This window comes from Morone saxatilis, unplaced genomic scaffold (genome assembly GCF_004916995.1).
Source record: "Morone saxatilis isolate NCDOM2014 unplaced genomic scaffold, NCSU_SB_2.0 Contig2, whole genome shotgun sequence".
NCBI lineage: Eukaryota > Metazoa > Chordata > Actinopteri > Moronidae > Morone > Morone saxatilis.
In genome coordinates, this window is record NW_023339762.1 from 11,234,057 (window position 1) to 11,248,337 (window position 14,281).

The 14,281-nt window shown below is 39.4% G+C and overlaps 1 protein-coding gene across 1 annotated transcript in view; it reads left to right on the plus strand.

Moving 5' to 3' along the window:
• Positions 1 to 14,281, plus strand: part of plxnb2b (plexin b2b) — a 117,734-nt gene that overhangs the window by 71,404 nt on the left and 32,049 nt on the right. The window contains exons 3-14 of the mRNA XM_035664952.1: positions 1,682 to 2,811; positions 3,863 to 4,051; positions 4,185 to 4,310; positions 5,754 to 5,854; positions 7,740 to 7,866; positions 8,443 to 8,602; positions 9,637 to 9,748; positions 10,276 to 10,387; positions 10,749 to 10,850; positions 11,837 to 11,932; positions 12,575 to 12,662; positions 13,940 to 14,121. Coding sequence (XP_035520845.1) covers positions 1,684 to 2,811; positions 3,863 to 4,051; positions 4,185 to 4,310; positions 5,754 to 5,854; positions 7,740 to 7,866; positions 8,443 to 8,602; positions 9,637 to 9,748; positions 10,276 to 10,387; positions 10,749 to 10,850; positions 11,837 to 11,932; positions 12,575 to 12,662; positions 13,940 to 14,121 — 2,523 coding nt within the window. The 5' untranslated portion in view covers positions 1,682 to 1,683. The remainder of the gene's footprint in view (positions 1 to 1,681; positions 2,812 to 3,862; positions 4,052 to 4,184; positions 4,311 to 5,753; positions 5,855 to 7,739; positions 7,867 to 8,442; positions 8,603 to 9,636; positions 9,749 to 10,275; positions 10,388 to 10,748; positions 10,851 to 11,836; positions 11,933 to 12,574; positions 12,663 to 13,939; positions 14,122 to 14,281) is intronic.

The following is a 14,281-nucleotide window of genomic DNA, read 5'->3' on the forward strand; positions in this document are numbered from 1 at the left end:
GGGGGGGGGGGGGGGGGGGGCTAGGAGTGAGGCAGTAAATGGGAAGAAAAATAAAATCATCAAATCGAGTAGTGGGCACTTAAATGCAAATGGGAGTTGCCAGTGAAATTAACAGCCCCCCCCCTCCCAGGCAAATGTCTAATCAATGGTCTCCCCACTTAGTCCTGTAAGGGAAGGCAAGTTAACGTAATAAAACACAGCTTCTTGGAAGTTTTATCAGGAGTTTTCAATTTGACAAATGTGCCTGCGGAACTTGACTGACAAAGCGGAATGAGAAGGAGGATGCTATTGAGAGAGTGCGAGCTTCAAACCGCATGCAAACATAGACACACATTTGCTGTGTGGGCAATAGCTGATTCAAAGCCACCTGCAGTTCCATATTTACCACAGCCTGGGCAAACAGCAGTGAGCGAGGACTCCACAGGCACCTGCTGTTAGCCAGTACATGATGCTGTCTGTATTTTACAGGGATATTGTGTGATCATGTTTCCTGAGACAAAACAGTGTACTTCCTCAGAGCATTGTGCTTTTGGAGGTGGTGTTCAAGGAGAAAGCAAAGTGCAAATGAAGTTGGAACAGATCCAAGCTTTTTAAATAGGATTTTATTGTGTTGTGGTTTGAGATCTAGCTCTCGGCCTTAATCTTTCTTTACCCCCACACAGAGCAGTTTTATTTTTTCACTAGCGATCATTTCTGATATTAAGTCAATTAAATCCAAAATAACACACCCTTTATAGAACTGGAGCTGTAAATCGAGTCATACACAAACAGCTGCACTACAGCTTGAGGCAGTCCTAATAGTAGTTTTATCCCTGTAACGTAAATCTATATCTTTAATATCGCTCATATGTACTAAGTCCCTGAAGCATTCAGTACCACACAAATTGTTTGTAGCCATGCAGGTAGTTTGGGTTTTATTTGGCACACAACCATAGACAGTGCCAATCTTGAGTAATCTACACACCTTGCTGTAAACCGTTTTTCACGAGAATTACTTTCTGGTTGTTGAACAACACCCTCTCTTTGATGTAACATTACGTAACATTACATTTCTAAGTATAATCTTTCAATGCTTTTACCACCACTAACAACATGTAATTCAAGCCAGTTGGTTTGGGGTGGCTTCGGAAACTTCAGAAACTTGGGGTGGCTCTAGAAACGGATATCGTAAATTCTGGCCTAAATGAAGTGAAAAGTGTCCACATGACTATTTATAGCTCATGCAAAATATAATTGAGAAAACACGTTTAGTTGTAAATTCAGCAAAAAAGATCAGTTTGAGTTTTTTTGGGCCAATACTCAGTATTTTGCTGAGAGTTAGATGAGCAGATCATTACTCTTATATCTGTAGGGTAGATATGAAGCTGAATCAATGTGATTGATAGCTTAGCAGAAAGACAGGAAATAGGGAAACAGGAAGTGCCTCTGTTCAAAGGTTAAAATGTCACTAATTAACTTGTTATATCTTGTTTGTTTTAAACTGTGCAAAAACCATAGTGAAAAAAGCGTTTAGCTGAGCTTACCGTCTCCAGCTTGCATATGTGAGTGTGTGTTTAGGGCTGCATGTGAACCACACATCCACTCTACACTGCAGTCTAGTGTTACAGATGGTTAATGTGCAATTACGTGTGCATTTAACTACATTAATAATGAAACGCCTCTCCCTTTCTGTTCTCTCCAGAGATGGCGAGCTGGGTCTCCCTCCTCCTCTTTCTCTTCTGCAAGTCAGTCACACAAGCCCAGGAGGAGAGCAACAACATCCCCATCCTGGAGTTTACCTCTGAGACCTCCATTAACAATGTGGTCCAGGACATCCAGACTGGTCGCATCTACCTGGGGGCGGTAAACACAATCTTCCAGCTGGGACCGTCGCTCCGTATGCAGGCCCGTGCCGAGACGGGACCCAAAGAGGACGCCCGGACCTGTACACCTCCTGCTTCTGCATGTCAGGACACAAAGCCCATGCCCAACCTCAACAAGCTTCTGCTGGTCCATCCGTCCAATGGTTCTCTCATAGTCTGCGGCAGCCGCTACCGGGGCATCTGCACCCTCCTCAACCTGACCAACGTGGAACAGCAGCTGTATTACAGTGACAGTAAAGGAGAGAGGACTTACGTGGCTAGCATAGAGGATAACGTGAACGTGGTGGGCGTCATGTCCAACTACACAAAAGAAGAGAACACCTTCAGTGTTTTTCTTGTTGGGAAGGGCTACGGAAGCCTGGACAGTACAAAACTCATCAGCACACGAATCCTTCAGGACTACCGCGAGTGGGTCGTGTTTGAGAGCATCATTGAGGCATCAACGGTACAGACGACACCGTTTGTTCCCAAGTACCTGCATGATTTCCGCCTTGCCTTCAAAGAGGATGGTTTTGTTTATTTCCTCTTTTCACGAACACTCGATGGTACGGATAACAAAAACTTGACCTTTGTGTCTCGTCTTTGCGAAAACGACCACCATTACTATTCTCACACGGAGCTCCAGTTAAACTGTGGCCCGAGTAACAGATACAACAAAGTCCAAGCCGCGTACGTGGCTTCTCCAGGAAAAGAGCTTGCACGGGTCATGACCGAATCAGGTAAGTATGGGGAGGTGGTTTCCTGGAAGAAAGTTCTGTTCATGGTGGCGAGCCCAGATGATGACGACAACGATTCAGCTCTCTGCATGTACCCACTCAAATTCATTAATGAGCGGCTGGTGAATATCATCAACGCCTGCTACAGAGACTCGGGGAAGATTGACGGGTTTCCTGCTGTGGACATCCCCTACTCGTCGAAAAATGACGAATTCTGCAAATCCACAGTTGCAGTAAGTGCTTCTGTTGTGTCTTTAAAAAATTTGTTTTGAAATAAATTAGTGATATGTTTTAAAGAAGTCCCTTTACAGTAATAAATAATGTATACATGTGGCACTGTTGACTTTAATGTCTCTCTGTTGACTTTTTTCTGCAGATCCTTTTGTATTGTTTTGTCTAAAGGTCTTGTTCTGCCTCACTCAATTTCCTCTGTCCTTCCATGTCTCTTTACCCAGTTACCTCATCCAGAATGATACTATGGGAATCAAAAATATTTGCCCCCATGATGAGAGCTGAAGTTTTCCCTTTCATAGTTGACGTCAAAATTTTTACTTTTTTTTTTTTTTTACAAATCTATCATAGATAACAATGTAAATACAAAGCTCATGTAAATTCTAATAAATATGAATTCATAATATTTAATCTGTCCCCAGGCATGCTACTGTGGCTATTGCAATGGTGCTGAAATAAATAAACTTAATGAGATGAATAACATTTATAACAGTAATTTAACACACATTAAACCCAGTTTTAATTTCACAGCTTTAGCGTATTTGACCAGAACAGTCATGTAAACACAAATAGGCGTCACTCTACATTACATTCATTCAACCATAAATGAAGCAGTTCACTGTGCATCATGTATGAATATCCTATCAATTAAACCTCAACACAGAACATATATTTGCATATATTTGTAATTTGTTATGTTAAATGAGAATTAACATATGTTGCTGTACCTCTGTCATTCCAAATTAGAAAAATTGCATGCTAAAACAAACTATAAATAAATAAAGTGACATCAAGCAAGTTCTGTAATAATACATTCTATTATTATATTAAGTAAAAAAAATGACACACATAAAATGCAGACTTTCAATGAAAAATTGTGAAAAAAAACTGGCTCATGGTTAAACCTAATTTCTGACCCCTGTTATATATGTAGCTTATTTAGTAGAGTGGGATCGATTCCCACATATTCCCTGTCCTTCCTTTTCCCAATCCTTTTGGATTAAATTGCACACAGTGTGTCATCGTTCTTTTGTTCTTGCTTTTCTTTTACAGAAGCACACGTCAGAAAATTACAAGTGCGGTGCAGATTTTTTGCCTTCCCCTCTGGCAAGCAAGCCAAGATTCGCCTTAAAGGCAGATGCAGTGTTGACGAAGCCGGGCCTTCTGACCGCTGTGGCCGTCGCTGTGGAGAATGATCACACTATCGCCTTTTTGGGGAACAACCAGGGGGAAGTCTTTAAGGTGGAGTGGTCTTTTGATCTGTTGCTTTTTTCTCTTTTTTTTCCTCTTTGAATTTTTACTTGAGGGAAGCAGGATGGGGGAATTGCAGCAAATACCTCATGTCTAACGGAGTTACCTTTTGTTTTCTGCCCAGGTACATCTGACCGCTGATCCATATGTGTACAGCAAGACTCCTGGCGTCACCATGGGAGAAAAGGTCAACAAGAACCTTTTCTTTGACCTCAGTCAGAGCCACCTCTACATTACCACAGAGAAAAGGGTGTGTATGTCAGGAACCCTTTCGTAACACACATCATACAGTGTAACACATGTCTATACAGGAGGCATTCAGGCACAGCGCTGCATTTAGATTCCCTGTGTTTTGGCAGAGTTCAGAGCCCAATACACAGTCACTCATGTAAAACAAGAAAGTAGACATGAATCATAAAAAAAGATGTTTTGGGTCACAATTATGTGCATAAAGTGTGAGTTAAACACGAGCCAATATGCTGCCTGTGTGACGACTGAGTGAAAATTTAATATTTAATTTATTTATTATCTGTTCTGTCTGTGAGACAAGCAGCTAAAAAACGTGACTGAAACGCCTCCTGTGTAGACATGGTGACACAGTTCTTACTAGCTCTTCTCATTTATTGACAATTCTTTCACAGGAAGAGAGTGTTAGACACATACTGTCTGATTAGGTTTTACCTAAAGGAAGTTGATATAGTTCCTGCTGGCTTTCAAGGGAGAGTTGAATATATATTTTTATAGAGAAAGCAAATTACTCAAATTTTTAGTAGATGATAGTTTAAATGACTTGCTCAGTGTTACTTATTACTTGTTAAAGTGTTTACTTATGTGTATATATATACTTTACAGAAATTTATATTATTATTATTATTATATATCTTACATTATTAGACTAGTATTGTAGATGCAGTATTTTAATGTTTAAGTTTACAAACTTAATTTACTGTTAGGTAGTTTATTCTATAACTCTGTATCATATCTTAATATAAGATGATTAACCATATGCAGCGTAATAATAGGACTGACTCATAATTCAGCCCATTTGAATCACTGAACAAAAACAATTATCGAGATATAAGTCCAGTGTGTAACATTTAGCATGATCTATTGGCAGAAATTGAATATATAATTGATAGTTATGTTTTCATTAGTGTATAATCACATGCAAATAAGAATCTTTGTTTGTTTTTTACCTTGGAATGAGCCTGATTTATTTATAGACACTGCGGGTCGCCTTCCACGGCGGCTGCCATGTCAAACTGCCATGTCTCTACAGAAGCCCAGTAGGGAAAAACCAAACACTGGCTCTAGATAGGGTTGATTTTTTTTTTTTTTTATACCTTTTGCAGCCACTGTAGTTTCCCCTATGTGCTTGGAAAAAGAAGCTAAAGCGAGGGAGCTGCAATCTACAATCTGCAACTACAACGTTGAATGCCACTAAATCCTACACACTGTTCCTTTAAGCACAATAAATATTTAGCATGTAGAAACAGAGAATTGTTTTAGTATTTGAACATGAGGAGCAGCTATGAGAGACCATATGCTGTGACAGAACTCGTTTTACTGCCACTCTACACACCTGCAACAAACCGAGGAACATTTGTAGACTTACTTTAAATGCTTCATATTTCATGCAGTGTCCCCCACTAAGGTTCTCTGTTTGTTCATTTTTTATGTTATAATGCTCCAGATCACCAAGGTGCCAGTGCAGACGTGCCTCCAAAAGAAAGACTGCCAATCATGTGTGGAACTGAGGGACCCTTACTGTGGCTGGTGTGTCCTGGAGGGCAGGTGAGGCTTACATACACACACACACACACTCTCATGGATGCACTTATAAATGCATGCACACAGCGACAGACTAACGCAAACACCCACACATGCAATTCCATCTGTAAAACACAGCAGGGTATTTGTTCAGTGTTTTATTGCAGACACTTTTAGTACCCTTCGGTGTTTATATTCCATCTCCTGTTGTCCGTGCAGCCGTAAGGAATTAAAGCTGTTTGTCAGCCTCATGCGGCGAAGGCAGTCTGTGCAATTTACACTCATCAGCCTATATTTATCAGGGTCTGGAGGGTAGAAGGGACTGTATGTATCAAGCATTTCACAGAGATGTGATCAGGAACGAGAAGAAAGCATAGAAACAGTTCTTCTGGAAGTTGTTGATACTTACATTCAGAAACATTTACTTATTCAGTTGACAGGGAAATTAATCAGCAACTATTTCTATAAAGAATCAATCCTTTCAGTTATATTTCAAGATAAAAGATCCTAATTCTCAAATGTGATATATCTACTTTCTTTTCTCTGTCTTATTACATGAATCTGAATGTCTTTGGGTTTTGTACTTTTTAGTCAGATAAAGCAAGACATTTGATGATAACACCTTGAGCTCTGACACTCACGACACTCTGATAGATGTTATTCTTCTTTTTCTGGTGTTTCATTGATGGTAAATGAATCAAGAAAATAATTGTAAGATTAATAGATCATGAAAAATGAAAATCATCCTTATTTGCAGCCCTACTTAGCCTGTATGTTTTTCTCCACTTCTACTTCTTGAAAGCAATTTTCCGCTGAAATCTGATGCTACAATATACTGTGTATTTTCTGGTTATTTGCACATTGTTAATATTACATGTACATTGTATTCCCTTTGTAGTATTCATTTTGTTTTAAATTAGGTTTTACCCAATTGATGACCAGAAAATTGCTGAGATCTGAAATTGTGTCGCTAGATTATATGTTGTATTTTTCTCCTCATCCTGTAAAGTACACAGTAAATTCATACTGCATTGTCAAATGTTGAGGCTGCAATGAAAAAATATTTTCATCATTGATTAATCTACTGATTATTTTTTAGATTTATAGTTAAGTCTATAAAATCTAAAAAAGCAGCACATCGTAACTTCCCAGCACCCCAAGTGACATCCTTAAACAGTTGGTTTTATTTGACCAGCGGTTCAAAACCAAAACATGTTTTCACTTGCTATCATATTTGATGAAAACAAGCAGCAAAATTTATGTGAGAAGCTGGAAGCAGCAAATATTTGGCACTTTTGCATCAAAGATGACTGAAATGATTAACCAATTATCAAAATAGTTAATAGCTAATTTTTCTTTCAATCAACGTATCAATTAATCAACCAACCGCTGCAGCTTTAGACATTTTAGAATTGATCATTATCATAATTATCATTCATCACTATCAAGTGTGAAAAAAAAATTTGAAAAATGTCTTTTACAGTTGCCGCAAGTCCAACGTGCTGACCAAAACTAAAATATTAAGTTTACTATTACATAACATAAATAAAAGCAGGAAAAACTCACAGTTGAGAAGCTGGAAGAAGGGAAGAACAATTCGTTATAATGAGTTGATTGGGAAAACATACCTATGAATATTATTCCATTTCAGCCAGTAGATCCTCCTAAATGTTACACACTTGACCTTTAATGTTTTTCATATCTATATAAAAGCAATCTAACTCATCTTGAAAATCTGCACAGACCCTGCTTGAAGTCATTTGGGCATGTTGTTGTTATTCACAAAAGCACATTGAAAATCTGTTAGGGTCCATAGGCATTGTTCTTTTGTTTTTATTTGAGGCCTTGTGAAAGCGTTAAGGGGTTGTGGAGCAGAGGCTGATGGGAGTTGTTCATCCTTCTTCTGAAGGTGTACCAGGAGGTCTGAGTGCCGGCGGGCAGAGGAGAAGAATGGCTGGCTGTGGAGCTACAGGCAGCAGTGTGTCAAGATTGTCTCCTTCTATCCCCCGAACCTTTCCTGTAAAAAGACTCAGAAGGTACAGAGCTGCTTCTCTTCTCATTATTTTTAGCTCATTTTCTTCTTTTGCTCTCTGTTTCTTTTTTCTGTCTCTCTCTCGCTCTGCAGAACTCAACCGCACTTACATGCACATCTCACAAACATGCACGGCCTGAGTAATAAACTGTTTCTATTGTGAATCAGAGACCCTGGGCTTTAGGTCATTCTACTCTGTATTGATCCATCAAGACAACTCCAAACTGGCTTATTATAACTGACCTGGTTGATTGTGTTCACAGCCTGAAGATGGAGAGCCTCTCTTGTGCAAGTTTTATTTTTCCATCCCTTCCCGGCTACCTCCCTTGCTGACTCACTCTTGTATTTCCATCAGCAGCACCTGTTCTTCTGTCATGTTATTAATCAATCTCCGGCCTTTAAAATGAAACGGTTTCTGTATTCTAGCTTTAAAGTTACATTGTGTTTAAATGCATTTCTCTGCTGTGTATAATTTAGTGTAAACTGATATTACTCAGCCAAAAAGGTCACAGGCAATAACTCTTTCTATGAAAAACTCACTTCAGCCACAATCCCTTTTAAATATTTGTTTTCTGTTCAGGTGAAGATCAACATCCCCTCTCTTCCTGCAATCGGGCTTTCTGACCATCTGCACTGCACCATCAAGTCTTTCCGGAGTGAGGGCACCATGTCAGACTCTGGTCAGGTCTCCTGCAACCTGCCCAGCTCTTCGCTTATACCACAAACACCTGAGGACCAAGGTATGGCCTTTATGATTAACCTGCTCTTTTTTAATACACCCTCTTTTCAAGGCAAGTGTCTGTTATTACCAAGGTTGTATCACCAATGGGAAAAGTGGCGAAAGGGGCCCAAAAAGCCTTAGGTTCACTGCATGCAATTTGGTTTTGGTAATTTAATTAATTTTAGGATTTGTGGAAGCCACACAACTAAAGCACAATATCAACTAAGTAGGGTCCTCATTATTACTTAATTTTGTTGCCGTGTTTTGTAGAGGCGCCCTGTGTCAACATCTAGTTTTACGAGCTTTATTATTTTAGTTTATGCTGTTACACAAACAAACATTTAATATTATTCTAGCAGAGTTTTTTTACTACTGTAATATTGTAATGAAAACATTTTATGAAATAAAAGCTTTAGGCTTTAAACTTTAGGGAAAAAACTGACGTGCTGTTTCCTAAAGTAATATAGTTACTGAGTTGGGCTGTTGTTAGGCAATTGGATAATAACTAAATTGATCACGAGAAAAGAGATGTCAGTATCAAAGTGGTTCACCACCTCAACTAAACAAATTCCTGGGGGAAACCCTGGAAGTGGTTGCTCTGGACTTAAATAGGAGCTAGGAGGCAGACAGAGTACACAGACTGTACCCGGGGCAGTGGGTTACAGGGACAGTAGAAGCCCAACAGCATGTTTTTGCCCCTGGGCTCACCACAGGTTAATACGGCGATGATTACAACTTTTTTACTGGCCATACTAGCAGGCTCTATGGACGACCGTGTCAAAGTGTCTGTAGGTCAGTCGGCCCACAGTGCCCAAGTACAGCTTTACCACTAACATGGCTGTAGGCTCAAAGTCTTGTTAAATGAATGCATAATTAGTATAAATGTATTTGAGGTCATGCTGTCACAAATTATTTAAAGGTAATGTTTTGCTTTTTCTTAAATTAACAAATGACATCGTGAACTGTGAAAGTTTTGAATATTCAGAATAATTCTTATCCCCATTCATAAATGCGTGCAACTCATTTTTAACCCTCCCTTTGCTGTCTCCTTAGACTTTGTGGCCGTGCCAATCAGGATTTTCGTCAACGAGACTGTGCAGCTGGCCATGCGGGAATTCAAGTTCTATAACTGCGCTGCCACAGTGAGGAAATCTGAAAACACACCGTGAGTCAGACTCTTAATCTATCAGTTCTGCTCTGTCACTCACTGAAAATACACAGTGACACTGAACACAGCATCAACTGACAACCTTGATGTGAATGTATCACCGTGCGTGAGCAGATGAGAGATCAAGGCTCTGTTTGTAAATTGTGATGCATGGTAGTTTTGAATGCACCTCTTGCATTTTCTCTCCTCCGTTTATTATCAAGCCGAGGAAATTGCCTCAGTTTCCTATTCATTAATCAAAAAATGAAAGTCAATCTCGCCATTTTTCCCTCCTTATTTTTTTCTTCATTTCTTTCAAGCCAAGGAATGTGTGATGAATGAGCTTTGCTTGTGTGAAGTTGCAGAGATCCATTTTGTTGTCAGCGACATGGATTTTTGTGCCGGACGCTCTTTGATGAGTTTGCATGTTTTTAGATTTTGTTTGTGTGTGCTTTTATGTGTGCGTGCTCCTGCCTAATTATGTGTGTGAAAGTATTTTCTTATCTTTAGTGTTTATGTGTCTGTATTTCTGTGTTTGTTTTCAGGTGCATTTCATGTGTGGCCAGTTCATGGGGCTGCCAGTGGAACACACATGACCACACCTGCAGCGACATGGACAACAGTGTGAATGGCTCCAACATCATCAAGCACCGTCAGGTTAGCCTTCTCAAGGGTTAACACATCAGTGGCATGGTGAAGAGTTTTATCTGTGATTTGATAAATGCCGGGAGAAGTGTAGCAAAAGTTTCAAAAGAAACATTTAATCACCGCACATGACGCAGTGCCTGAGCGATCCAAATTTTTCCTGAAAATTAATAAAAAAAGCTCAAATCCCTGTATCAGCTGGCACCATCTTGCGTGACAAATATTGTAGGATATCAATTTACAAGTCAGCAGATGTTTCAGAGATACACTTATCTGTTGCCACAGATGAGGGTGTCCGTTAAGTGGTTGGCATATATTTAAAATGTAAATGAATCAAAGTTGGAGTATCTGATTTGTTTTTATGCCTTCTCAGGGAGCGAAGTGTCCTCAGTTTGAGAATCCAGATCCTGTGTTGATCCCTGTGGGCTACAAGACTCGTATCAGCTTCGAGGGGATCAATTTGGACCTCTACCAGGTAAAGTGGCACAGGGACAGACTTTAGGGCATTTCTGGAAAACGAGTCAGCTCTTTTAAACACTTCTTGCGGGTGGTATTAAAACCACAGTGAACCGGATTGGTCACAATTTTTAAACGTATGCATTAATTAAAACTGTCATCTCATAGAAAAATGTGACTCTTTTAGATGCATAAAGAATCAATTTATTACATGTGCGAAACGTGACAAAAAGCGAAAGATTCTGCCATTGAACCAGATGGACCATGTAATTGAAGAGGAAAAAATCGTCTATCAGACAAACAGCAATCAGGAGAGAGGGGGTGAGAGGCAGAAGGCGTGGTTACACCAGCTACAAGGTTGCCAGAATGAATACACCCATATGTCCCTGTATGTGAGGATTTATCTCTATATGCAGATGTGTGTATATATACAGCAAAAACTAAAGGCAACAGTAGGACAGGCTCATTTCCATTAATCACTAAATTGATAACAGTAAGCCATTACAAAAGACGCGTTAAGGACAGCACCTCATTAAGACCTTCCAGATGTAGTGTTCTTGTACGGAAAATCAATTTACGTTCCAATTTAAATCATTTTTGATCACAGTCGCCACCTCTTTTGAACGGGATGAAAGTGTTGATACTTTAGAATGTCTTACAGACTTTATATTATTTCTGCGTATGGCACAGTTTGTGTTGTAAAACACGTTTTGCAGGTCTGCTTGATTTACCCATATATTGAAGCCCTCATGGGCACAAGAGTGTGCAGCTAAGGCACTTCTTGATGCATTTTGATTGTTGTGTGACTTGTGAATGTACTTGTTTTCTCACATGCTTCACAGTCGTGAGAACAAGGAAAGAAGCCAGTCATCCTATAACAGAGGGGTTGGAATGTGGTTTTCTTGCTCTGGAAAAAAGAAAACACAAGGATCAGGGAAGAATATTTAACAAATTGGAGCTACATTAATTAACACAGTATGTTCCTTGTTTTTATTTGTTCTCTAGGGTCGTGTTTTCACCATCGGCACTGAGCTGATGAGAAATGCAGAAGAAGAGGTCAATTTTGAGCAGGGGCCATTCTACACCTTCAGCGGGTTCAATGTGAGTATGGCTGTTTACTAGTAGCTTGTCAGTCGTCTACAACAATTGACCCTTGACTTTGTCTCGCTATTGAAACTGAATTGATTTTTTGTGCCTTTTACTAAGTTTGTTCAGAAGGCTTCTGAATTATCCCTCCAGTCAACACAGGTCCTTGAACTATGATTGATTTTTTGATTATGAAAGTACAATATAGAACAACCCTGAAACTAAATGAAATACATTGTATAATGCCACTTGATTCGTCTTGAAGTCTAAATGCAAACTGTCTATCCATATACAGATGACTTCATGTTCCAGGCTTAAAAATCCAATCCCCTTTTGGCTGATGTTCACAGTCCCTTTGATATTCTCTAGCTCCCTCTAATGGACAGACCTTCCTCACTGGAGTTATTTTAGCTCCATCCTCACATTGTGAATTCTGTGATTTGGAGATTCAAGCAGTGCCTAGCCCTCAGCTATGTTCTTTTCCAACATTGATTTCTGCAGCTGAAAACCTGCCAGACTGAGTAAAAAAAATCCTTCCTTTTTTCCCCCCTCTCTTGGCATGAGGGAGCGGCAGCCCACACTGTTTGCAGAGAAGAGCTTAAGTGCTATTAATCACTGGATTCTGAATTAATAATTCATTTTCTTCCAATTTCTTAGTTTTCTTACAATAAGTCACCGGAGACCAAAGTTCTCTTCTTCGTGAAGGACAAGGAGTCAGGCAAGAAGATGGACAGCACACTGAATGGTACGCTCTCTCACATTTTAATGCGATGATCAGATTATTTATAATACCCTGTGTGTACACTTCAAGTCCCAGTGTGGGGCCTCCATTAGATCTGAGGCAGCTGCCTTTAATCTTAAATTGAAAATTATACAGAAAATTAATTGGTAATGACTATATCATCATACACATTTTGACAGAATATTGTCAAATTCAATGTTATAAATGTCCCTGAATTCTATTTTCATGAGCATTCATAACAAGCCATTGTGTTTTACATTTAAGTTACTGTATCAGACATGAACATAGATATCTCGCCATTCATTCAGAATATACATAGTATCTTACTATACATACTATATACAAGGGGTTGGTTTCAGAAGTGAGGGTGTGCAGTGAAGTAAAGAAGAAAAACTATGATATATGTATATATAGATATGTACTTATCAGGCTTTCCATAACAGTCTTATAACAAAGTAGAAATGCTGTGTAAACCCAAGTTAAAATCATGATCAGTTTCCTTGATAAAGACCTGAGCCTTTATGATATATAATGTTGCTTTTGCAACTTTACTTTAAAGAGAGCTGTGTCACAGCCTTATGTTTTATTCATTCTAGCCTCAGATTACCCTCTAGCCTCACATAGCTACAGATTAAATTATAATTTGCAGAGAAAGTGAAGGTACTTTTTCAGCCCTGAGTAATCTCTACAGTCTTCCTCACAGGCTGCTCACAGTCCCAACTTACCCCATCTATAAGGTAGTGCACACTGTATGTTGCCTGTGAGGCAAAACCCACCGCAAAGAACTCCACAAAGCTCTCACTGACGTCCACTAAAAGCTTACTACTTTACCATCGCACTTCTATAACAGTGCTGTAGTTACGACGGGCAATAATGAAGAGGATCAAAGTCCGCGCAGCAGAACGAGAGATACCAACTTTTTTTATTCCACTTATTCTTACGTGTTGAAAGCTTCTGCCTACATTACCCATAATGCAACTTGACCGATAACAGTTTGGTTGGAGATTCAAGTGTGTTTTGTTAGTAGCAGTTTTCATCCAGCTCCATCTGAAGCCATGAAGGATTTAAATAAGTTTTGTATTCATTCATGTATTCATTAGTTCTTCCTCAGACTTATAAACAGACTGTGATATGTAAAAGTTCCCTTTAAGCTTACTGCTCTGAGGGTAACACAGTGATAATTGAGTATTTAATCAGAGGAGCAAATCAATATTTTTAACAATTATCTTCTCCCATCAGGATTATGGATTAAAATGTGATTCTTTGTTTCCCCTCTACAGTCACCCTTTACAACTGCTCCATGGGCAGAGAGGACTGTAGTCTCTGTAAGAACTCCGATCCAAAGTACCGCTGCGTGTGGTGCGCCAAGCAGAAGGCGTGTGTGTACGAGAAGTTGTGCAGTCCTGACCAGGGGTCCGAATATCCTTCCAACACTGAGTGCCCTGACCCCCAGATCACTAAAGTGAGTAGTTATAATGTTGTAATTTCTTTATGCTGAACTTTGAACTTTACACTTCCATTAAAGGCTTGTGATTAGCAGTCAAACGGCATTGATTGTGCTGATTGGATTATTGATTGGAGCACTTTACTGGCTGTGTTTTTTTCTCCTCTCTCTGTTGATG